Source organism: Macrosteles quadrilineatus, unplaced genomic scaffold, assembly GCF_028750875.1.
Source record: "Macrosteles quadrilineatus isolate MER2022 unplaced genomic scaffold, UCM_ALF_1.0 Scaffold_6__1_contigs__length_79288215, whole genome shotgun sequence".
Lineage (NCBI taxonomy): Eukaryota > Metazoa > Arthropoda > Insecta > Hemiptera > Cicadellidae > Macrosteles > Macrosteles quadrilineatus.
This window is the reverse complement of record NW_026542599.1, coordinates 8,511,301-8,538,779: the sequence shown is the minus strand read 5'-3', so window position 1 is coordinate 8,538,779 and position 27,479 is coordinate 8,511,301. Positions and strand designations below refer to the sequence as shown.

At 35.3% G+C, this 27,479-nt stretch overlaps 1 protein-coding gene across 1 annotated transcript in view; it reads left to right on the top strand.

Annotated features, from left to right (window-relative positions):
- LOC128996510 (endoplasmic reticulum metallopeptidase 1-like) overlaps positions 1-26,351 on the top strand; it is a 30,511-nt gene extending 4,160 nt beyond the window's left edge. Inside the window, exons 5-17 of the mRNA XM_054421889.1 lie at positions 62-193; positions 7,340-7,460; positions 7,645-7,820; positions 8,742-8,868; positions 15,025-15,157; positions 15,411-15,504; positions 16,032-16,212; positions 16,783-16,967; positions 17,557-17,712; positions 19,050-19,249; positions 20,692-20,831; positions 25,016-25,200; positions 25,804-26,351. Of these exons, the coding sequence (XP_054277864.1) occupies positions 62-193; positions 7,340-7,460; positions 7,645-7,820; positions 8,742-8,868; positions 15,025-15,157; positions 15,411-15,504; positions 16,032-16,212; positions 16,783-16,967; positions 17,557-17,712; positions 19,050-19,249; positions 20,692-20,831; positions 25,016-25,200; positions 25,804-25,968 (1,995 nt within the window). The 3' untranslated portion in view covers positions 25,969-26,351. The remainder of the gene's footprint in view (positions 1-61; positions 194-7,339; positions 7,461-7,644; positions 7,821-8,741; positions 8,869-15,024; positions 15,158-15,410; positions 15,505-16,031; positions 16,213-16,782; positions 16,968-17,556; positions 17,713-19,049; positions 19,250-20,691; positions 20,832-25,015; positions 25,201-25,803) is intronic.
- Positions 26,352-27,479: the final 1,128 nt, after the last annotated feature.

Here is a 27,479-nt window from a genome sequence, read left to right as displayed (position 1 = left end):
GTAATTTCTTTTAAGTTATTAAGTTTGTAGTAGGCTTACTGACTTTTACGCTTGTTCCCAGGCGTCTCACGGGTTCATTACGACTCACAAGTGGGCCCCTGAAGTAAGAGCTTTCATCAACCTAGAGAGCTGCGGGGCCGGTGGCAAAGAAGTTCTTTTTCAAGCCGGTCCTAACCATCCTTGGTTGGTGCAGGTAAGATTAGCTTATATTGTCTTTAAAAAAAAAAAAATCTTTTTAAAGCTTTTAAAGAACCAAGATGTTGAGAAGTTTTAAATTTAGCCTATAATGAAAAATAACACAACATTACCTATCCAAAATATAGAGGACTAAGTCGTTCGAGACAACCAACATTTTTGGTTAAAATGTTATCTTTTCTTTTTCTCTATTAATTAAGTTAATTAATTTAATATACAAATAATGCATTAAAAGCGGACACTGTTGTCAGGAAGGTATGTTAACAGGAATTCAATCACCTTAAAAAAACATCTTTATTATATGGTAGGGCCTAGTGCTTTTCAATGCTTTGCCAAATTATCTAAAAATTGAGTCGGCCTGCTATTTAAAAAAAAAACCCTTATGAAAATTACCAGTGTGTAAATGCTATTACTGTTTACGTGAGTTTATTGTTGACGGGTGAAATTGTTAAATATGGTTTAGTTTAATAGTTACTTCATAGTTTATAAGAAAAATTTTATTTTTTTATGTATTCCTGACTTAGTCAATGCATTAACCCTGTAAATCTGGCCAAATAAATGACTTATGATACTAAGGTTATTTTTATTTAACCATAATATAGAGGAACCAGTTGGTCTAGTAGCACAGGGCCTTAGTCCCTGAGGTCCTGTGTTCAAATCCTGCCAATCTCCTATGACTCTTAGCTATGTAACAAGGGCGGTTCCAGGGCTAATTTTCGGGGGGGGCCATTCTATCTCGACCACCGGGGGGTGTGGGGGGTATGGAATACCCCCCATTGCGCAAGGGGGGTCCGGGGGAAAATTGTAAAATTTGGAAAATTATACTTACAAAGTCGACATTTTAAGCACTCTGACGAAGAAAAAGTTTAATCTCTTGTAATCTGAAAAGGAGAGTTTTAGTGCAAAACTTACCTACTTTGTTCAGTGATACAACTTTGTCTGCTCTACTGTCCCTGTAATTTCACATTATCTATTTTTAAATATTTTGTTTCATAATGCTGACGCGCATTGTATTCCTTCAACAATTATTGTTTCAGAAAATAAAAAAGTTTCTCGCTTACTACATTATTGACGTTGCCTAACCTAACCTAACATTTTTACACAGTTTAAAAGCAAATTGTGAGATTTTAACAATCAAGGGATTTGAGGAACATGAATTTTTGGACAATAATTAGGCTATAGTACCAGTTTTTTTTTAATTTAAGTTACATGTAAAACAAAATGGAAATTCAACAGTGAATTCTATGATAGTTATCCTTGTTAGATCTTAGGCTATTTACAAAACAAAATCAAGTCGTCTTTCACTCTTTTTGGCAAAACATTCGATCACTTTTTCAGTATCTACTTCAATATCCCGGTGAACGTGAAGTAGACAAAGACCCGTAAGACGGTACTCCCCCATTCTCGCCCGTAGCCATGTTTTCACTCTCCTCAATGTGGAGAACGACCTTTCCGCTGTTGCCACACTGACTGAAAAACATTACGTCTGAATTTTATTAACTGTATATATAATATATATATATATATAAACTAATAATTGAAAATACACCACAAGCGTCTACAAATTTGAACATAAATTATTAACTGAAGTAAAACTACCCAAGCAGTTGTGGAACAAATAAATAATTATGTTTACGTTTTGTTCAGCTATTTATTAATAAGAGTAATATGCCTCTTATATTTGTTCAAATTTGGGTATTTAAATCCACAATTTTATTGTTAACTCTACTTGTCTACTCCCTTACGGTATTATTTTTATTAGATCGGAGAATCAAAATATTACTAAAAGTGAAATAAAATAAAAACTGTTTTAATAGCTTGTTTACTGTATGCATAGTAGACCGTAATATTAAATACCACATACCTGGAAGAGTAGCCAGGATTCTGACAAGATTTGATATTGTAGGAAATATATTACTGTCACAGGCATCCAATACTTCCATTACGTCTTCAGGCAGCTTAACATTTTTCTCTTGCTGTGACATCCAATGTGTTTTCCACAGTTCCAGTTCACCTTCGAAGTAAATCGTGTTCATTTTACTGTCTCCACTGCCAATGATAGAAGAAAATTTATCAAATGCCGTTTTCAACTGACTTAGTAGATTTATGCGTTGTTCTTCTTTTGCTCCAACTAGAATTGTTGGGATGATCCCTCTTAGACCAAAACATTCTAGGGAACTCTGACTTAGTCTTGTTGATAGATCATTTGATACATTGTCCAGTAGAGGTATGTAAATGGACCTCCTATAATACTCTTCCGGAGTTCCTGGGTGGTTTGATCTTTTTGTTTGTTTGCTGGCAAGTCGTGGCAACCTCACTTCAACGTCTACTACTTTGGCTAGCTCTGTAAATTCAACAAACACTTTGCTGAAGTTTGTTTCAACCTGAGTTCGTTTTACTTGTATTGTGGTCAGTGTGTTGGTTACAGCTTGTGATGCCATATTGGAGTCCAGGGATGGTGTTTTGAGCAGTCTACTAAGGGGTAGCGTGATTTTCAGGATATCAATCAATACAAGCATTGATATCAAAAACTCAGGTGTGCATAACGAGTTTAGCAACGTTGATGCAGTAGATGATGACTTTGAATCTTTCCATGTAGTTATTAAAGTCAATGCGTCAACAATATTGGTTAGTGCAGCTCTAAATTTGATGACGCTTTCGTGGCACTCCACCCAACGAGTTTCACACAGGCTTGATAGTTGATATCCTAAAGTTGCCTTCAAAACCTGATTCCTTTTGGCTGACATATTAAAAAAAGCCACAACTGTCTTCATCACACCCACGGCGTTTCTAATGCAAGCCACATTAACTGATGTTGAAATTGAGTTATTCAATACATGGTTCAGGCAGGGACATCTACATGCATTCTTCAAAACCTTTTGCATTTCAGTAACAGCACCTACTGATTCGGATGACATGACACTACAACTGTCGGTGCCGATGCCTACACAATCGTTTAAATCTAATGACAATTCTTGCAGCAATTTGACAACAATTTTTCCTAAGGCCTCTCCAGTTAGGCGTTGTTCACTGTCTGTATCTTGATCTAGACTTATAGACGGAATTCTTTCATATGCGTCAATGAATTTGACGAAATCTTCTCGTATTTCATTTTTGTATAAGTATCTTAGATTCAATGAAAGTTGTTCTGTGTGAGAAATATCTGTCGTTTCGTCAAATATAACTGAATAATATTTAGCATTTTTTACTTGACTCAGGATAGTGTCAGTAATTTCTTCTCCACAGCAGGTAATAAGGTCATTTTGTGTCGTATTGCTAATGTAGGTGGCTCTTGAAGAAGCAGTTGACAAGTGACGTTTTAAATGCTCGTCTCCTGATGCCACCTTGAAACGTAGCAATGCCCTAAAATTACCCTCATTGCTAGGCCCAGCTGTCTCTTCCAAACAGCCGTCGTCTCGATGACCTCTTAAGGGGATGTTCTGCCGGCCCAAAAATACTATTGATTCCACTATAGGTCGAAGTCGTTCCCTATTTTCTTTTACCTGGAGTAATCGTTGGGTATCTACCTGATTTTCAACAGATTTCTGAGGATTGTGATAACTTTTAAGAAAATCAATGCCGGCTTGAACACATGACTTGTGATACAAAGTATCTTCATGGGACTGTAAATGTCCCTGCTTACCTAAAAGCTTAGCGTAAGTGGTCAAAGGCTGAGTGACGAGGTTTTGTGCTATCATACCTTTGTTGTGGCCACACCTTTCGCCGGCAAAAAGCACACAAAACTTACAAAATATTCCCCTTTTTTCGTGAGAATAAACTAGCCAACTCCTTTGTTCTAGGTGATGGTGTCCCAAATAACGTTTTAATTCCTTGCCTCCCTTTGTGTGCACCGAATGAGGCAGTTGGTACGATTTCGGTGGTACCCATGGGTTTTCCAACAATTTACACTTTGTATATTCGTCGACACTTTTATTTATGAACAATCCTATATCATTGGAGAAAATACTGTCATTGCTGGATGACTCAATCGTGGACGAAGCTTCATTTGCCTTCACGTTTTGGGTTTCTTTAGATCCAATGTTATAAATTTTGAATGGAATTGACATCATTTTGTGAGGTGCCTGCATCAGATATCCCTTGATCAAGACTGAGTGTCAGTGTGTCACCGAGTTTTATGGACGCATCCTGAGTTACGTAATCTTTCTTGTCTACTTTTTTAAAGTACGAACTTATTGGATTTGGATTCAAGCGTTTCCGATCATTTTGGAATGCCTAGAACAACGAACGGAATACAATATACAGGTATACATACAAACCATAGGCAATTTAAGTTAAAATCTGTAAATAAATCAAATTAACAAATTACAAGGCATAAATTGGGAAATTTATTCCAAAAGTTTGATACGATGTTCATGGAATTTTAAGTTAAAATCTGTAAATAAATCAAATTAACAAATTACAAGGCATAAATTGTGAAATTTTTTCCAAAACGGCAAGAGGACTATTTTACATTATACTGAAAACTGGCCGATATCATACTAGAGATGTAAGTTATCGTTGTTTCCCAGCAACGCAACTTAATTTTAGTAGGTATTTTAGCAATTTATAGAATTATTGTCCTAGTTTCTAACATCATAATTTATCGTCATTACTTTTACTTAAATGGCTTTTTCCAATTATTATTATCATAATAATAATTGGAAAAAGCCATTTAAGTAAAAGTAATGACGATAATTTACAATATGTAAATATATTAATATAATTCCCAGTATCCACTTATTTTTATTTCTCAAAGCATTACCTACCGTTTTGAAACTTACGTTATTCATAGTTTAACATTAATCTATGATTTCACTCTTAATTAACTGAATGTTTATAGGTTACTAAAATAAAATACATCACTTTAAGAATTTTTTATATATAAAATCAAAACAAGTCATAAGTGTACTGCTACAATACATTTGCTCATTATTTTACAAAAATAATGGAGAATTATAGTACCTGGGAATCAGTGGAGAACTAAAATGTGAAAACGCATAAAATAACTCAGGTTTGATACAATACGTATGCAAACAATACGTATACTTCCTGTGAGACTTCCGACCTACGTACCATTCCCACACTCCACAGCGCAACATACACAGCGCTTAGTTTATTACTATTTGTCTATATTGCCGTAACTTAACATAACATTAACATGTGGAAGTTGCGGTGACGAGTTTAATAATTCGGTTATTTCAAGACCCACTTCCACACAACAACTAACTACCGTATCTAGATTGTCGGTACATAAACTAGTTGTCGACGATTTCGTCAAAACTATTATAGTTTTTCAAAAACGGCGTTCTGTTCTGCGGATCTGTCCGCTGCCGACTGCCGTGGCATTGTCGCAATGAAAAAAACACAAACGCAATGAATATTATAACATCGATATTTTACAATCGCTTACTGTTTGTGCCACTGCGACTTTGTTAATGTCTACACATGAGTGGTAGTAAGTTTAATGGCGGTTGCTCAATTTCGAGTCTAGGCTAACCTAACTTAGAAAACAACTAAGCCTAGGATTTAAAAACTTTCATGATCAGTACTTACCATTATAATCTTGTCCGGTGCTTGAGCTCAAGACGCTCAAATGGAGATGAACATTGGTTATATCTTGTAAAACTGTGTTTTAATAACAAACACAACAAAAAACGTAACAAATTAACAAAACGAATACTGAGCTGAGCCACAAGTGTAGGTGTAACGTAATGTGGAGGTATGATCGACACGGTGACGTACCGGATGGCAGGAAACGCGGATGCGCGCGGACGCGGTGCCACGCCCACTGCCCAGACTGCATTGCTACAGAGTGCAGAGCGGGGTTTCCCACGATTTTCCAGACACACAGTTTGTCCAAGTCTTTCAACTCTTCAGTGACACTTATAGTCCAACATGCTTATGTGCGTGTAATAGTCTATTCATGTAAATAAAATAAATGTTTAAATAAAAAAAAAAAAAAAATCTCGGGGGGGGCCATGGCCCCCTCTCTGGAACCGCCACTGCTATGTAATGATACCGCTGCCCTTTAGGCCTGGCCTGAAGCAATGTGTGAAAGTAAAACGGTTCCAGGCTAAAGCCTTGTGTCCTTAGATGTAGGACAAAAGGAAATCAAGACAGAGGCACATAACACATTTAACACAAAGGTCTTTTAATGTAGATACGGTACATGATATTGTCAATGGTCTTGCATGGGAATCCACATTAGTAATAAGAATAGTATTATAAGATCGCAGTGGTATCAGTAGGGTACTTGATAAATAATTTATCATGACATTATTATTATTGTTATGTGTCAACTCAACAATTCCTTTGCTGACTAAGTAGGCCTATGAATAATAGGAAAAACATTTGACTGTGTTAAAAATAAAGTGGAATTAGGTGACTGGCCTCTTTACAATTAAATTATTTTTGTTTTATGAACATAATCGGGAATTAGAAACAGAAAACTTTTGCTCCACCCAACCACTCCCCCCCATACGCCTTTGCTATTTTCTGTGCTCTAGAATTGCTAAATAACTACCAGTAACTGTGTTTTTAGCTTAATGATGTAACATAGGGTTGAAGAGCCAACGTTTTAAGGATTTCTGGGGTAAAGCAGGTCTACCAAAATGGGGAAGACTAGCTTAGAACAAGAAACACAAATACTGGATGGTGTTGCAACTGTCAACATTCATGATTTTGTTGTGCAAAGTTTTTAAGTTTTTTTCCATTTTCCTAATTGTATTTCACAAGTTTTGCACTTTCAATTATCAGCACCACATAGGTTGGATAGGAGATTTAGCCTATAAATCTCCTATGATCTTATCTCCTGGATAGGAGATAAGATTGGATGGGATTAGTGGGAGTCTATTGTACTGAATTATATTTTTTTACGCTTACTTGAAAAAAAAAAAAACTTTGTTTCACATATACCTTATTTATCCAACATTTTTCAACTTTTATTCACCATACGTGGTAAATAGTTACAATAAAATAAGAAAGGTGGATTCAAGCCAAAATATGTAAACAAACATAATTGTCATTTGATCTGGACATCGGGTTTAAACAAGGCATGTAAAACTTCAATATCTTATTGATTAAATCTCAAGGGCTAGAATAAAATTAGAGTGAATTTCAGTTCTGATTCTTGGTTTTTCTGCAGTTGTATGCTGAATCTGTTCCATTCCCAAGTGCAAAAGTTCTGTTTGAAGAGATCTTCCATTCTGGACTGATTCCGTCCGATACAGATTTTAGGATATTCCGCGATTACGGCCAGAAACCTGGTAAGTAATTTTAATACTAACAAAGCTTTAAGATATCATCGAGAATATAACGACTTATGAATAATTTTGATTCTGAAACTGGCAAAACCACATAAAATGTCTAGTTCTATTAACTGTCAAAGGTTTCTGTTATTGTGTTTACAATGTATCAAAATCATTCTGAGATTCAATGAATATCTGTCAGGACTGGACTTTGCCCATTGCAAGAACGGCTACGTGTACCACACCAAGTATGACAGACATGACATGATTCTACCCAGCGTTTACCAGCACACCGGGGACAACTTGTTGGCTTTGGTGCGACACATCGTGGCTTCCGAACAGATCAAGAGACCTAACGAGTTCAAAAATGGCCGCCAGGTAAACAGTGTTTTTGTGATAGGGAAAATCCCTTCTGTTATTATTGAAATAATTATTTTCTTTGATATTGGCTATTATCGAAAATAGCTACTTTCTGTACGTAGTGTTGATATTGTGTTTTATTTAAATAATTAAAACTTGTATTCAAGCAAATTCTACTTGATTTGTAATCAACCTCTAAGTGTTTGAATGAAGTTTACATTTAGTTTAATTTTTATACCTATTTTGGCAGTTTTTAGGGATATTCAAACACAGTGGTTAAAAATAAAAAAATCCACTTCCGTTTCAGTTATTCCCAGTCTGCGAATCCACGAAGCCTCTAAATTTTCTTTCCCTTTTCAGTTTCTCTCACTTTTCCATCTGCCATTTTATTCATCCTCTGTTTCTGCGCTCTTAACCTCATCAATCTACCTGGGGCGTAAAAAAGGGTAATATATGACTCACCTAAAATCCAAGGGTGGTGAAACCAGTCCTGGACCAAGAAACACTAGAGAGTAGAGGCGGCACATAGGCGGAACCCGTAGGTGGATGGTGGATGACGATTGACGACGTCTTGGGAAGAGGGTAGCCAATTTGTAGATTATGTAAGATGAGGGAAGTGTGCACACTTTTGGCAAACCCTTGATGTGGGGGACGCATTGAAGTTGACACTTGACACAGGTTCCAGGCACTCGTGGCGGACGTGGCAGCGATAAAATACGTTTTAAATAATTAATTGTAAAAGCCCTAACGGTTCTGCATTTTCACTCTTGAGCTGTCTTCAACTATTTCGATATTTTCTCTCCAATCTTTACTCCGCCTTTTTTTACTCTAAATACCCACTAAAAATATTATTTCTTTAACTGTATTTTGCATTCTCCATTTTCTTAAAATTTCTGTCTCCACCACAGTTGATTGTGTTAATCTTGTGAAACTTTTCAGGTGTACTTTGATGTCCTGGGACTTTTCATGGTGCAATACTCGGAAGTGATCGGGATCATACTAAATCTCAGCACCGTCGCACTGTCTGTGTACACAGTCATTAAAAACACCCTCGCTTACACTTCTGGTGAGTGTTTTCCTGGTTTATTTATATGACTGACAAACATTAACTTTACCCATTGACGACTCGTATGTAGCTCGTCGCCACATTTCATGAAGAGATAGCCTTACGGCTAACCCACCCGCTCATGTAGTTTGTCGAATCAAACCCGTAAAGGGCTAGTGTCGTCGTGAACTTTAGCCGGGTTCACACGATGGCAGTAGGAGAGACAATCTTCTGAAGAGAACTGACTGGTATGAAATTATTGGCTTTGTGTAAATACGTCAGGACGATTGTCTTGCCAACTGCCCTCACAATTGCTCTGAAATTCAGTTGTCTCCGGTAGTAGACTGAGTACAACTAGGAGGACATCTGGCCTTCGACAATCCCGCAATCTTGTAATGACAACTGTCTTACCAACTGGCATCATGTAAACCTGGCTTTATCGACTTGTTTGGCCAATGGTGGCATGCCAGCTCAGTTGGCTAAAGTGTTGCACTGATGAGTATTGCGTCGAGGTTTTTCTACACTCGTGGGTTTGAATCCCATACATGTGCAATCCATTTGAGCTTACTAATGTGTGGCTTAGCTGGTGGGAGGCCCACCTTGAGTAAACGTCCAGCTTAAGTGGAAGCTCACAGCATTAGTGAGTTTAACGAGGATTGCTCACAACACCTGTATTGTCTCTTTTTAAACATAAGTATAGAAGAGGAGGACAATGATTTTTATATTTTGTTTTTAAATGGACGTATCGAGTTGAAATACTTATATGATGAAAGCCATAAAATGACTCAAAAGAATAAGTTAAAAGACTAATAAAAAAAAAAATCCAGCGTGAATGGGTTCATTAAAAACAGTTTTTTTCTGGGTGGAACCTTGTCACATCATTCATAGAATCAGAATCAGAATCCGTGGAAGCCTTGCTTCTAAAGGAATTAAAATTTATTTTAATCAATGCTAAGTAAAAATCGTAAATTTGTTACAGATAAAATTTTGACACAAAATGTAACTTGTAAGACTACTGATGTTTTAGTTTATCACTTTATGTAAATAATATAACAATTTAAATATTTTAATTTTGTATTACTAAAAAAATTAAATTAATGAAAATATTCAGATTTCACAACTCCAAACTTTCTTTTAATTCGCTACATATGTGAGTTTATAAGTTCACCAACGCATATATTATGTTGAAAAACTGAAATTTTTGTATGCAAGTAGAGAACAATCATGGGAAAATATAATCTTGAAAGATAACACCACATATTCAGTCTTTATCCTCGTGTGTTTGTCATTTATTATCAGCTGATAAATTGTTATTCTTTAATTATTAGAAAGAAGTTAAATATTTTATCCACACTGTAATGTGGGTACAACCATTGACTAACACAGAATTTACACAGTGTATAGTCAACGGTTCAACACAGAATTCTCCTATCACCCAAGTTTTGTATTTAATGAGTCAGACTTACAAAATGTACATACTACACGAGAAAAGAAATGGAAATTTCACGGATGGATTTTATCTTGTATAAAAAATTAACTGCCAGACATTGTCTTGCAAAAGAAACCAATACAGTAAAGTCTCAATTATCCAATTTAATTGTACAACCAGAAAAACAGTGAAAACTATAACACAAGTGTTGAATATTATCTCCAAACACTACAAAAATTTAAAAATCACACATTTAAACACAGTTGTTATAATTTTAAATCAAACCAAATAAAAATCACCCACTGAAACAGTACTTTTGAAGTCAGTCACAGTTTTCCCTTTGCGCGATGTTAGGGGTCTTATCTTATCTAGAAGGGGCTGGCCAAAGCCTCAAAGAAATTCATCTGTATTTGTAAAATCTTCACACACCCTAGTCGGTTATATTTGGAGACCTTCAATATCCGTACACATGATTATTCTCTGCATTCTACCGATCATTCACTCTTCAGGAAGGGGACTTACTAGATTGCCAACAGTTGTCCGACATACTAGACTGGGATGGGTGGTGTCGTCCTGTAATCCAGCTACTAGGCAGTCACGAATTGTGGATATTTATAGGCCATTGTGGATGCGATAATCCCTGGTGTGGATTAACGTCTGCACTAGTGAGTACTACGACTATCCGCAGTACTATCCTGTTAAGTAGACCAATTTGTTAAATACAAGGCAAAAATGTGGTTTGGATTCCACTATAAACCGTAGGTCCCTTAGTTGCCATTAGTATGGGCTATCAATTAACAGTTGTGTCTAAGGAATTTGTTGGCCTTAGTTACTAACAAGACTACAGATCACGCCACTCATCCTTCACTCATCTCCATTCATACTTGGCTTAAAATATCTACATTCGTACGGTTGCCATTTCTAAGTAAAGTATTAAAGTACAAAGAGCTTTTTGCAGTAAAAACAGGTGAACTACTGTTCACCTGCTGTGATCCGATCCAATACTCCGATCCGATACTTTAATAAGTTATATGACCTGTGGTGAACTACTGTTGTGTCTCCTCTGAACTCTTGGTTTTGGTGCACCATCATACAAAACAAACCCAAAAGATGCAGATGCTTTCTGAATGTCCAGTTATCAGTCCCCCTTGTCAGTTACTTTGCCTATCCAACCACGGGCTGTCTCAGACAATCCGTTTCTAAAGCATGTGATGAGTGTAAACTTAGTCACAGGTCTTTGTTTAACGACGTTAAGGTGTTTTCAGGAGTGGATGACATTTGTAGTATTTTAAATCTATGGGGGTATGCAGCGTGCAAAAACAAAGCGCAGTACGGTCAAGTGTAATATCTTTTGAGTACAGTCCTGTAGCATAAGGGATTTTTTTAGACACACCAAGGTATAAAATCAATCTGCCACACAGAATCAGTATGTGATCTCAGGGGACTCTAAGATTGTAAGGCACTCTCGGATATGGATCGAGCTGAGGTAGTGGTAGAGTGCAGAATTTTGTCCCTGAGGTCTTGGGTTCAAATCCTGCCAACCACCCATGGACTTTATTCAAGTAATAACTCCACAGCCCTGTAGGCCTAGCCTGAAGTATTGTTTGAAACTTTTGTGCTAGAGGCTACATCCTAGGATGTGAAGTGGGACAGAAAAAATAAGAAAAATACCATCAGGGAAGGACCAATAACACAGAAAATCAAATAATTAAAGATCGAATAATTGAGACTCTACTGGAAAGATTACAATTTGTGTAAATATATGTAGGAGAAAATGTATCTCACCTTTTACATTGTCTTCTTGTTTATGTAGAACCAGCACCAAACCAAACATCAAAATGTTTTTGTAAGTAAATCTGAGACCTAATTTCTTCTCCCTTTTTCAATTTACTGCTTTGCATACTGTTGTGCATTGCTGCATTTAACATTTGTTTATTTATTTTGTTAACTTTCTCCTAAAATCTGTTGCTGTATACAAACCCCGATCACAGTGAATGTATGCTTTGGTTATTTATTTTACACCTGTAGAAGGTTTTATAATGACTTTTAAATTCCTAACATGTTGCTTGTGCATTTTAATAAAATAGTTATCACATGTATGAGTAAAAGTTTAACACAATTATGTATCAACATTATATTCATTTATAATTTAAGAAAGCCGTAGGTTGCTGATTGAGGAGACATTAAAAGGAGTTTAGCTTGCTTACTTGTGAAAATATAGTTTATGACATTAAAAAATGCAGTTGACTCTTGCGCATCCAGATCGGCCTTGTCTGGACTCTTGGGAGTCCGGATCGGCAATCGTGATTTTTTTAGCGACACAGTACAGTAGAAGTCTGATTATCCGAGCTAAACGGGACTGAGACTACCTCGAATAATCAAACAAATTGGATAACAGTAGCAGTAAAAGCAGTAAAAATTATTACCAGTGGAAGTGCATATGCCCGTCTATCATTACTGTGGACCTGGAACAAAATTGAAAAAAAAAAAAACGGCTATATACAGTACTGTGCATTTGCTCGTCTCTCGATAGTCCGGATTTTTCGTAATTCGGACCGGACGTCCGCCACATTAGTCCGGATGAGCGAGGGTCTACTGTACATAGAAAAGGTCACATAAAACAACTTCACCCGAGAATACTTTGTGATAAGTAATCACATAAAGATATTGATTTCTCTTCGTCATTATACTGAATAAGGCTACTGGTCGTAATATCAGTGCTATGTTTTGTCATGTTTTATTGTAACTATGTAAAAAAAAATGTTTGGCTGTAAATCTTTTATTATTTCTCTGACGAAATAAAAGTAGTGAAAACAAATTTGCCAACCCATAACAAAACCTTAACCAAGTTTAGATTCAATCAATAAATTAAAATAGCCTTTGTGTCTTAGAAAAGACCACTTTGAAATTTAATCAATTTAAGTCACACTTGTACAAATAATAAATTATAGTTCTACTTATTGTTTGAAACAAAATACCATAGGAAAGTTGGTGATAGGATGGTTGCATGATCTAACCATTTTGGTGTTTTTTTACAAAATATTTCTGATGAATTTCCTAAGTTAAAGCAAAAAAGTAAACGACTTTAAACCATTCTTTGAAAATATCACAATTTGTTTGATCCTAATCAAGTAAATGCACAAAACAGGTAAAAAAAGTGATATTTTTCTATAGATTGCTGAATTTTCTTATTTATTTTAAGTCTTCATGAATGCTTTATGCCGTTTCCCCTTTTCACCTTGCCCATTATGAATTTGTGCTGAATGCAATGATTGAGATATTTTGCATGAAGCTTGTTCGTTGCACGTTTTTATTTTTAAACTCCTGTATTAACAGTTTTGAAATGTTAAACTATTTTCACCTTGTTATACTTTTAAGTTGTGGAAACAATTAAGATTTTTGTGAAATATTTGCATATTGTAAATTTGTTCAAAACAAAAAATGAGTGAATTGTCATATTAGCAAAATTTATTTCTTTAGATTGAGCTATAAATAATGATTGTTTTGATGTATTTTGTGCTGTAAGACAATCGCGATCTTTTAGTCTGGTTAGTGACTACGTAAGAGTCTTTCTGGCCACATAAGACTGACTAGTTTAAAGTGTTTTACCGTAAAGTCAGTTCGGTATTCTCCTACGCCAGCCATGATAGTGGATTAATTTACAGCCTTTACATTATTTAGTCTTTGAGTATAAATGTCAGTCTGCTTATAGTTTTTTAATGATAAAAATTTTCCTAATTTAAATTTTGCCTAAACAATTATTATCATAATTTATTTTGGTTTTTATTATCTAGACTTTGTTAAAGTCATTTAAGGTGGATAAAACCACTTAAAATTTAAGCTTTAGGAATTTTTTGTATTAGAGCATGCTTATCCGACTTTGAACCATAAACACATTATTCTAACCACAGAAACTTTTATACTATACCAAAAATATTTCAAACCAAGAAAAGTTCTAGTAGCAGAAAGAACGCCTTGGTTAAAAATGCTGCCAACTAAATACTATTAAAAAGTCCTTAATCATTGGGCTTTTAATGAATGATCGTGGAGGTAATCTATTAGAAGAAGGCAATCTTAGTCGGTAACAAAGCACACAGAAAATATCATTTGATTCTACACTCACCTTGCCTTGCATTAATGTACAGCTTAAACACGTACACTAGATCGCCTAAATTCGCCTTATGTAACATAGAGCACAAGGGCCTAGGTTTTATGATTTTTTGTGAGTACAGTATAGCAGGCTTACCTGAATGGGAAAGAGTCTGAACTGGTACAGGATACACAACCCCTTACATTACATACACAAAACATCAGAATAATTTTTAGTGTTTGTCTTTGCTGTCACTGACGGAATTATCAACTAAGGAAGAGCAAGAGAGTTTTCTTTAGGTCCAATATGGTGGCCAGGGGTTGTTGAGACAGTAGGATATTGCCAAAAAAGTGGGAGTAAAAATTAAAGTGATTAAAGTGTTTTTTGTTCCAGAATGGATTCTTTCCCATTTAGCTAAGCCTGCTCACTTAAACCCATGAAAACTAGATCCTTGTGTTGGCATTTGAAGTTAAAACTGAAATGGAAGTTTCAACTTAACCCTTATTCTTTTGTTAAAATAAAATATCGTTAAACTCAAAATACCTAATAATACCTGGATTGAACAGTAGTAAAAGATCGTCATACCTCAATATCAATATCAGGGGATTCTAAACAGCTAGAACTACTGACAGTTGACTAATCATTTGTAACGGCGCAGGTATGAAGAGGCAGGCGATGTGTCGACAGCTGGCGTTGTCGGTGCTCGTGCCGGCTCTTGGTATGGTTCTGGCGGTAACGAGCGCCGTTGCCAACGCCATCGTCTTGGACTCTACACAGCGGCCAATGTCCTGGTAATCAACTTATTACAATAATTTTTTATTTATTTGATGATGAGAAACTGAGGGTAGAATTAGCTATATTAAACGGTAAACATTTGCTTTAAATACAGTTTAAAACGGAGGGTAATGTTTATCATTGTTAGTTAGCTAGCTGTTTCTGTAGCTGGAAGGATCTGGAGTCTATGATTACGTAGCGTAATAATCTTGAACAAAACAACATTAAATTAACTATTTGTATAGCATTAACCTCAATGTGTTTGTTTAGGTATACCCACAACTCTTTGGTTTTGCCGATATACTTCCTACCATCTTTGTTTGCTCTCTCTGCTCCGTTGTATATCTTCACTGCCTGCAAGAGTGTGAGTATTTTGAAATTATACCATTCAGCTATGAAAGAAACTGATTTTATTTAGCACCAAATTTTTTAATGTACAACCAAATTTTTATGATGTACACAACAGGCCTGAATGAGACAGGAATCAAACCATCTATAATGCCATTTCCTTGTCATAGAAATATCATCTTGGATTGCTCGGCCATTAAGCAGACTTAAGGATCTGCCACACTAAAAACACTGGTCAACCCAAAGCCCAAGCAAGTAATGCTTAGTGAAAAATTGAAATATCATTGTAATGTTCAATTTTTCACTAAGCATTTCTTATCATTAAGCAAAAATCATCATCACTAAGCAAAAATCATTTACTCGTCAGTTTGATTCTATCAACCAGTACACCATCCAAATGCTTCAAATTTTTATGTAATAATATTGAGCCGTTGAACTTTTATTTAGCACTATTACATATTTAATTACAAGCAATTATTCTAACACTAGCTTTGAATTGACGGTTACAAATTTTTGTTCTACTTCAATCTAATTTAATTTCAGAGCAAGCTGTGTGATGGAATACAAGCGCAAATGTACTGCAACGGAATACAGCTGATCTGGAGTGTTCTTCTTCTAATCGCCACAGTGGCTGGGATCAGGTCTGCGTACATTTTGATGATTGTGGTACTGATACCAGCTGTTGCCAATTTCCTACTTCTGCTCTGTCAGAGGAACCAGTCAGGTGAGCGCAAGTTGTTTCCGCAAATCAAGTTTGCCGAATGTTATTTTCCAAAGTATCAATCAAGGGTTGGACTAGTTTTATCACACTTAGTGACCCGAGCGTTGCATGGCTTTAAATTTAACAAAACTGAGAGTACAAAGTTTCTCAAAATCGGGCGATTGACACTTGAAGGGTTAAATTATAAACATTTCAAGCTATAAGGTACTTTGGATTATATTGACCCCACCTTAATTGGTTACCCTTAGGTTGGGATCAGGTTATCTGCCGGTTATCTTATCATAACCTAACCTAGCCTGGCCTAGCTTAGCCTAACCTAGGTGTGGTAACCTAACCCAATTTGGTTGTGGTTGGTATAATACCAAAGAAACAGCTATTCCAAAGCCTGCTAGTAGTTAGTACATTTTAAAACTGAAACTGCAATTGTGACTAGTGGCAACAGTTAAGAAAACGCTAGTCTACATGTGCACATAAACAGCTATAATTATTTATCTCTACATTTTTGTGACTCTTGTCTGTTCTTCATGGACTTGTAGATAAATAATGTTGTTACAGTGCCCAATGTTGTTACAGTGCCCGTTTGGCTGTGTGGCTTCCTGGCGAGTGCGCTGTTGCCGGCCTTCTACACAGTCTACCTCAGTATATTGTTCCTGCAGGTGTTTGTACCTGTGACCGGTCGCATGGGAGCCGACACTAATCCTGACATCATCATCGGAGTTATCTGCTCCGTACTGTGTGTGCTTACTGCCAGCTACTTTGTGAGTAGGCCTGCGGTTAAACATATCGATATTGTGAAAGTTTATTTTTGTTGTAACTAGTGATGGTCAAAACCAGAAATTTAATTCAAATCTCAAAATCTACTAATGTAATAAAATGACTATGGGACTAACACACTTGAAACCTAAAATACTCTCAGTGCAATACTAAATATTTGTGATTTTTTATTTGAATACTTGAATGATGGATTCTAAATTCTGATGTCAATGTAATTGCCTAATTGGTAGGCCTATATGAATTTTACTTTGAAAAGTAGTTTTTAATATTTTAATAGTGGTTTTCTGTTTCTCATAAAATCTTATAAAATAACATAAAATCACATTTTTACAAAAACTGCTCGACCAATTGAATTAAATAACATTTTACAGTTCATTGATTTCAGATCAAAATTGCACAACAATGCTGTACAAATTAACATTATAAATATATTGCATTTGTTTTATTTCCCCCATAAAACACAAGTTCCTCCACTTACCAACTGAAATTTTCCCTTGCAAGGAGTATGTTCATTTTTAGTGTCAGGCTAATGGGATAGAGTATTTGTCAGTTTGCTGATACCATTTATCACAGGTGCCGCTGATGGTGCTCATAAGGAAACCATGGACTGTGTTCCTATCGCTGATATTTCTCTATGTGGCTGGTGTGTTAACTGCTATGTACACATCCGTGGGGTTCCCCTACTTAAACACCCCTTCCAGCCCGACACCACAGAGACTATATGTAGTGGTGAGTTGTAATGATATTTTAGATAGTAATTGTTAACTACTAACAGGTCTTTGGCATATATTAATTACCTATAATTGGTCCTCTTTTATGAAGATATTGTTTGAGAATACGTTTTAGTTCAGGGTGTTTTAATTCGTTGGAAGCCGCCATAGCGCATCACTTACTAACCGCAGGTCTGCTTGGCACATTTTGACTGGGACGGTGGCATCGTCCCGTAATCCAGCTACTAGGATGTCACGAATTGTAGATATTTATTGCATGCACTGTGGATGCGATACTCCCCGGTGTGGATTAACAACCACACTAGTGAGTACTACGACTATCCGCAGTACTGTTCTGATAATTAGACCAATTCGTTAATTACAAAGAAAGAATGTGGTTCGGATTCCACTATAAACTGTAGGTCCCTTGGTTGTCATTGGCTGTTGGTCCTATTAATTAACAGCTATGTCGGTCTTGGTCACTAACAAGACTACAAGATCGCGCCACTCATCCTACACTCATATTTGGGTTAAAATACGCACATAGCGGCGTCCCCATCTTTAATAATTGATTGATAACTATACGACACTCCTTTTATTTAGAGTAAATAACATAAAGTAGAAGTACTTTAAACTTAAACTATATAAATGAAATGATGGTGCTTATGATGGGCTTTTTTGCATATAGCTCCAATGTTTGTAGCAACGAGGCGGCTTGCCGCATACTGGCATCATTGGTAAACAGAAAGGCGCCATTTATAAACTCTTTAGTTGGCGTTAACGCTTCGCTGTGTGTTTGAAAAAATGTTTAACTATTGAATCTCCCCCTCAAAACGAGATAATATCATTGATATGATTTTTTAACCACACAAAACAAATCCGTCGCCAGCTGCCTGAAGGCAATTTCCCTAATGCAATGAGTGAGGGTAAATGGCTGTGAAAATGTTCTTTTTGGATTGAATCAAGTTTTTGATGGGTGTAGACTTCTCACATAAGACCACAACAAGGGAAAGGAGTTTTCACGACAATTTTTACTCTCAAAAACCCATTTCTGCACTTTACCCTAGGGCCATAACCTTCAGTCATCTGCCGATGAATGTCGGCATCAGATATGTTTCTTGTTGTCAAAAGCGTATCACTGACCTAATCCCTCATACGGCAGGAAAATATTAAAAACATATTCTAGACGCACAGCAAAGTGTGCTACAAAGCTTCAAATGGCACAGTTCTGTTCACAAATGATGCTAGTAAGTGGCAAGAAGCCTTGTTGCAGCGTACACCTTAACTATGAAGCGATACGCACAAACGGCCCTCGTAACTTGAAGACTTTATAATAACCAGCCATGTTTGTCCTAGCACTCAGACCAAACATATTACGGAAGCTCAGGATTTGTGAGGAAAAGAGAATCTGGATTTTATGTCATGAATTTGGATCGACGAATCAACGAGATTGACAACGTCATGTCAGAAATGACAGAGGCTCAAGACATCGCTGCTTTGTGCGAAGAAATATTCTGCGGGATACCAGTGATTTCCTGGAAATTCATGTTGAACAAGTAAGTTTTGTAAACTCTCTTCACTCTCTACATTTGACAAAGTACCCTAGAGTATTACTAGGGGGTAGTTATTTCCTATCTGTATTTCTTCAACGGTTAGCTAGCTGCTATCCTCCTTAATCTACAATTGAAAATCCTGGCCTAGCCTTTCTATGAACAAAACCATGTTGAAAAATCTAGGTCTTAAGCCGCGTTTACACCGGAGTTTGAAACACGAGTTGCAAACAGAAATTGCAAACATCTCTAAAAACGCCCAATTTTCAGATGAAACTTTTCGCTGTTGCAAACAGTTTTTCAGTGTTTGCAACAGAAATTTTAGTTTCCACTTGAAGTCGGTAAAGATCAAAGGGAGTTGCAAACTCTTTGTTTGCAACACTAGTTTCGGTCACTATGAGCCGTTGAAACACGAAACAGAAACATTTCTCCACCATCCCATCCCCTACGCTACCACCTCTCACTCACATGATCACTCGCACCACCCTGTCTCTACTCAGTGTACCCTGTCTGGACTGCTACCTCATGTTTGTTGTGACTTATCTCGTATCGTGCGTGTTGTGAGTGATGATCTACTGAGTGAGATGGAGTGAAGAGATGATAATATTAAGTTAATTAGATTGTACAGAGAACATGAAGAGCTTTAAAATCAAACTATTTCTGACTATAAAAACAAAAACAAGAAAAACTAGGCGTGGAATGACATTTCACGGGAAATTAACTTAAGCAAGGCAGAGGTCCAAAATAAGATGAGGAACCTCATAATTTATTTTAACAGAGAATCTAAAAAGGACAATAAGTCTGGATCGGGGGTCGACGATGTGAAAACCAAGTGGAAGTTTTTTTTTCAATCAATGGTGTTTCAATCAATGGTGTTTCAATCAAGGTCGAAATTATTTCAAACATTTTCATGAAACATGGAAACAAAACCATGAAATAAAAATTGCAAACTTTTATTTGAAACTACTGTTTGCAACTGCTGTTTGCAATAAAAGTTTGCAACTTTTTGTTTGAAACTCCGGTGTAAACGCGGCTTTAACATAACATGCTACCTGGTAAATTATAAAGTAAGATTTTGTGTTAGAAATTTAGCTATGTAAAAAAATCTTGTTATTAGTTAGTTTGAAATTTTTTATTGAAAATATAAATACCTATATTTAGGAATAGGGGTTTGAAAATAAAACTGATTAGAAATATTTTTTTACGTTGTGGAAATTGAATTTTTATTTTTCAATAAAACACCTATTGACAATAGTCAATGGGCAAAAAAAATTATCTTAAATCATAAATATTCCTGTGTTTTCTTCTTTACTAAATAATCTGGGAATATTATACTTTTTTTACTTTCTTGTTCCAACTAACAACTAGATTTGAGGCTAAAAAGGGAAGGAAGAAAGGAAAATTGTCCACTAGTTTTCCTATAAACTTATTATGTATCGGTTTTGTAGGGAATCGAAAAATGTGAGATGGCTAAAGGCAGGACCACCGGCAATTTACGAGAAGACAGGTTTAGAATTTGCAGGCTACGAAACCATCAGTAAAGTCGATGCTCCTCACTTAGTCAGAAGAGTACACTTCAATGTATCAGGTAAGTTCGAAATATTGAGTCATTCGCTGAACGTTCTTTCACTTATCAGTAGCCTATTTTAGACTCAGAATTCAAGGTGTGGGATGACTTGTGGGATTTTTTTGCTGACCAATATTCATTCAGTTTTTTTAGCCAGTAGGCCTACCATTTATTGATAGCCTTTTATTCTTGATCTTACCATTTAATCTGTAAAGTTTTTCTGATGTAAGAATATTGCATCTTTTACTATACTCCGTTCACAAAATTTAGGCAGTTTGAGGGGAAGCAATTCCATCCCCTCCACCTCACCCTAACTTTGAAACAACAGCCGACAACTAATCAATCAATACCTACCTTAAGCTAAAAAAGTTCGTGGGGAACTCAGGAAAACGTCTCCTTAAACCACCTGAATTTTGTGAACTTGATCATTAGTTTCGACATTTTATTCTCGTATTAAAGGATTAATTTTGTGATTTGTGCTTGTAATTAGATCGTTAGATTGATTTAGGTTTAACTCGTTTTTAAATAACAAGAAACATGTAAAGAAAATCAAGTCCCTACAAGACCAATCTAAATTGTTCTCAATTTATTGACATTTTTCATTTTTCCCAATATCTCTCCTTCACTTGTATCATGTTCGTTCAAGTTTCATTATTTAAACAGCAATCAATTTCTTAAATTCAATTTTCTTCAGTGTATATTTCCGAACCATCTTTTACGTTTGTTCAGACAAGAATTCCTTCACTAACTTCCCTCCGTATTGTTTGTCATGAAACAGAAAAAAATTATGTAGTAAAATGATTTTCTTAATATAGTAATAAACTAATCTAAAATGTCTTTGTTATTTCAAAAGAAAATAAGAATTGATTGATAATATAGTTAAGTAAAATAAATTAGTGTGATAAATTAGAATGATTTTCAATTTACATTTTGATTCTTTTTGTCATTAATGTCAGTTAGTGAAAATACACTTGTGTGGTGTATTTGTTGTCAAATAAATCATCTACAAAATCTTTTTCTTCCTTTGTTTTCCATTACTAAAGTAAAACTATTAAAAGACTTATTTATCCAAAATTTGATGGTAACTTTGTTAGTTTTTACATTTCCACCACAGTATTGCTACAAAACATTATTAAAATCATTGGTTTTTTGTACATTCTCTTTGTCATGCTATTTATTTTTCATCTAGATGCACCAGCTGTTAATAAAATTGCTGTTTGACAAGAGCACACTCTAAAGAGTGTTTTTTTAATCAACTGAAATTTTGCACAATTCAGTATATATTTGAAGAGTAAACAGTATTGGATCTTACTTTTGTAGTAGCATTTTAGACGTTTTGTAGAAATATTATTTTGCAAGTGATTTCCTCAATCAGTTAAAAATGTTACAAAATTAGCTTGCCAACAATGGTAAAAATCTCTGACTCATATACAAATGAATTTATTTACAATCTGAAAATTAAGTTCTTAGATCTCACAATTGAACACTAACCCTCATCAATAGATATACATGTTTTTAGATTTATCTGTTATCCATGTATGTTTATCGCAAAAACTCCATTCTCTGCAACTCTCAAGCTTCCTTTATGAAAGCAAGAGGGTAATAATATCTCTACTTAATACTATATTATTATATGGGGTAAAAGTCTTATATCTTTAACAAAATAAATCGTAAATGCATGGGATTTGCACCAAGTGATTTGGAATTCAAATATATATGTAACTCAAAATCGAAAATTCCCGACAAGAGGTCCCTATTCGCTTTCCACATCACATATATATTATGTGTGTTTTTAGATTTAACTGGTTAGGTCCATGTATTACCAATATCCATGTATAATCCATGTTTATTGCTCCTATCTCAGCAACTCTTAACAAGCTTCCATTTATGAAAGCAAAGATTCACCTTAAAAATTATTCTGATTCCACATAAAATATAATAACTTAGGGAAGTTAACTAGATTTTTAAAATCCATCTCTTTGAACTCCATAGATTACCGAATTTAATTTTATAAAGCTAACTTATTACTGTTTTAATGTTTTTCTTATAAAGAAATCACAAAGAATCTTGCAAACTTCAGCCCGTGCCATCCACCAGCATCAACATGTATATCACTCTTTACCTTAAGTAAATTTAGTTGAAATATTGCAGATGGCACAGAATTACAACTATCTCTGAAATTCTAAGACAAAAAAAAAGAAGAGAGATACCACACAAAATGCAGTACAGTAATACACTGGCTGAGCTGTAAAACTGATATCATAATGCTTATGTTTCTTCCTTTCACCTAAAATAAGAGGTTTGACCATATAATTTATGGTCTCAAATGAAACTCAATGATCTTTTAATTCAATGAACAGAATTCAATTCTTACATAATTGTAGGTTTAAAATTAAATATAAGGCCTAACAGCAAACAATTCATGAGGTTAGTACTGGAGGATTTATGGTATTTTTTTTGTTTATTCACCTTAATGCGTTCAATGAGCTACAATTCAGATATGATTGAGAAACAGTGTTGTTGATAGTTGTACTGCTTACGTTGCACAATTTTGGTTTCGCTTTACCAGATTGATATTATTTATAGTACCTACAATACTTAATACTTACTACACATAGAGATTTTTAAACTACTTTATAAGAAAGCTACTAATATTTATTATGTATTTTAATGATTTTACTCACACTTTTCATCCTTGTGTTCTCTTCTGCACCAGCATAAATTTATGATGAATATGTAATTTATTGTTTCCATGGTTTTAACTAACTTTAAAATGGTAAAAAAAACACTTGTATTTAGTGACAGCAACTGAATGCAATTTTACTTGTTAGACTACTCGATTTTAAATAAAAAAATTTATTTTCATTATTTATACAACATAAACATGATAATTCCCCATTTTTGTAATCAATATTTTAGGTATTTCAACTGGCTTTTGAAATTGTTTTTACAAGGGATGGGTATGGTAGTTTTATTGCTATCAACCTGTTGTAGAATCATTATTTATTTATCAAAGCTGTTGACACCATCTCCAAACTCCATCCATGTTATGCACACATTTCTTACAACCAAACACATAACTTCTTTACTCCATTAACCCTTCAGTACATGCTTGGCTATTATACTAGACTATAGACAAGACTGGGACGGTGGCGTCGTCCTGTAATCCAGCTACTAGGAGGTCACGAATTGTGGATATTTATAGAAATGCATTGTGGGTGCGATACTTCCTGGTGTGGATTATTGTACTTACTAGTGAGTACTACGACTATCCGCAGTACTATCCTGATACTTAGACCAATTCGTTAATACCTACCAAGGCAAGAATGTGGTTCGGATTCCACTATAAACTGTAGGTCCCATAGTTGCCATTAGCTGTTTGGGCTATTTAGTAACAGCGGTGTCTAAGGAATATGTCGCCTAAGTCACTAACAAGACTACAAGATCGCACCAATCATCTTTCACTCATATTTGGGTTAAAATACGAACATAGTGGCGTCCCCATCTTAAATAATTGATGAATTTCAAAATAATTACAAATATTTCAAATTGAATATGTTGTGTTGAAAACCAATCAGTCAATCGCTGGCCTGTTCCCATCCATCCTCTTGAAACATGGCACGCCCAACTTTACACCTCGTAGCTCAGGGCCAACTGACTCCAAGACGGTCAAAACACTGCCATTGTCCTTGGAAAGGTAGTGGGTGAAGGAAGATGCACGTCTAATCATTCGCTCGCTTATTCACTTATTTTGGCGCACTTTGCAAATGCGCTGACTCTGAGTCCGCGGCGCGTGTACTGGAGGGTTAAGTGGTGATGGACTTGTAGTGGTTTATAATTATTTATTTATTTATTAATTATTTATTATTAATTATTTATTATTATTTATATTTATGGACTAATAGTGGTTTACCGCTGAGACCATAGAAAGTGATTCTTACTTGGCGTGAGAGGCAGTTTTTTACATTATGTTTGTGAATTAACGTACCATCAAATAATGTACCAGTACCTAGGAGAGCAGCTGCTTACAGATGTGTAAGAATTGTTAAAGATTATAGGGAGTTTGTTTAATCCATGGTAATATTTATTGATGTAAATTTAAGTTGAATACTTTTTTGGATCTGTAATCTGTCAAAAAAAGTTACCACTGCTTAATACAATCATGATTCACATTGTCATGAAAACATTTGATTTCCTGTTGACAGGGCCAGACCACATGCACTTGATAGTGTGGCCGAAAGTAGGCGTCAAGTTGGTCGGGTGGTCGTTCAACGAGAGTGGGAAAGATCCTCCAACACCAACAGCTACATGGGACACGAGGCCGGCCTACGTGGTCAGTTGTGTGCGAGGGTTGCACACAACACTTTCACCAGTATACTTTGACCTCCAGGTTGGTATAAGTTTACTTACCCTTCTGGCGGAGTTTGAGGTTATTTACTGGGGGTGGCAGGGGTTCTTCATATTTCTGCTGCAAACTTGCAGGGGAAAAATTAAATAGGTTTATTTGCGTAACAAAATTATAAATCATTTATATTGAAAGGTTTTTTTCTCTATTTTGGTAAGATTGTAAATATTTTGATACTATTTCCAAAATGAGAAAATACTAATTTTTTGGGTCTAAGAAAGAAAGTAAAAAATAGTTCATAGGGATGGGTCGGCTGTCGCTTTTATCAATTTGTTTACAAAAAACTTAAACCAAAAACTGAGGTAAATAGTCAGTTTTAATTTATCAATTAATTGTTGTGCAACAATTTTGCTGTGATTTTGTTTTATTGGATAACGGATACCAAAATTACTAATTACAGTAGAACACCATTCATTTGGATCAGTTGGGACCGAACCCCATTTGGGTAATACAGATGGTTGTATTTTTCAAGAATAGGAAGATTTAAAAATTAGAAATTCGCACTAGCGAGATTGCCTGCTGATCAATTAGACACTATAACAGACTCGCTGCATGATGGACACTATTAAATTACGACTAACTTTCCAGAGTGAAGGCGAGGTACAGGTGCCTCTGGCCGCTTTTGTCGCCATCGGCCAATATCTTCACGACGAAAGACAATTCACCATGGAAATGAAAACATTCCTGTCTAAGTTTCCCTCGTGGAGTCACGTGACGCCGTGGTTCTCGCAGACGGTTCAGAGAGAGTACTAGGCTGAAACTTTGTACTAGACAAGAATGGAGTATAAAACTTCGAGTACCAAAGTACACTCCTTACAAGACTGGGACCTAGTTTCATAGTTGTGTACATAGCTTAAGGGTCTACAACTACTCCACTGTTAGCGTAAGTTGTTTTGTGTGACAAAATATGATGCTATATTAGCAGAACAGTTAGCTTAAAGTTTTTTAATATTTACTATCTCACTTCTGAATCTCAGGGGTCTTGGATGTTTCAAGTTTTTATTTAAGTTCAGTTTTTGTTTGATTTGAAGCAGATTTAAATTAATGTTTTTTTTAATGAAGCCATTTTGATGAATAATGACTATCCAAAAGTAGCTCTAAAAGACACAATTGATTCCATTGCTCGATTTGCAGAGGAACGCAGCAGTACAAAGTTCCGGTACCTCTCTTTTGGAATGATAAAAATACTAACATAGTTACCAATCATATTTAATAGGTTACAGTTCCGACACCTCATTTTTTACAAATCAATCAATGATTGATTCTTATTCAAGGAAAAGCTTATAGGCTGTGGTTGTGTCAAGAGTTATGAGTTGCATGACTGTCATCGAATTCAAATTAAGTAACATTTAGTTAAAATAACCAAAATTAAATCATGTTATGAAGCACTGCGATGAAAATCATTGCCGGGATAACTGTAAGAGAAAAATTCTATCCTGATAAAATGTTCATCAAAATATTATACCAAAAATAAAACATTTCACTGCAACTGACAGCATTTTCAACCAAGAAAGGTGACATTTTTCATGACTTTTTTTAAACCTTCCACTTATCAAAACCGTCTTTGAGTCTTGTCTCGGTTAATCCTTATCTCTTCAACAGTCCTTTCCCTTTTTCATCACAAACTTTGTTTCCTTTCAATAGTCAAAAGAATCCAACTTTTTCAGCCTGTATTCTGATCAATTCTTTTTCTTGTTCATTCCATCTACCCGGTCCATAGGTGCTTCCTGGCATGTAATACGTCTTATACATGGCTATTATTGTCATTAACTCATTATTCCATAGTAAGCACTTTACGCTTTGGTAGAACCATTAGTATATTGAAACATAATGAACATAAACAGTCATCTGACAGATGTTATAAATAAAACATATGGACTTATTTCTTGGATAAATAACAGAACGCCTATCCTTTCCCTAATAATATTAAAAATCTATAAAAAAAAGTAGTCGTAACATGTAAAGCTTTGAAAGATGACAGTCAGTTAAGTCATAATTCCCACAGGGTTATTCTTCTTGAAAAATAACAGACTTGTGAAAATTACATTGCATAACTACCAAATATGTAGTCAATCACAAAAATGTTTTACTGAGTAACTTATCAACCTATAGATTATAGGAAATTGTTTTGTTACATTTGATTGACAAATGATCTTTGAATTAAGGAACAAATTATCTTATGTTTTACTATTCTGTTGATATTCACTTAAAAATTGATTTGTTATGAAAATACTGTAGGTAAGTATTTTAAAAGGCTTGTGAAA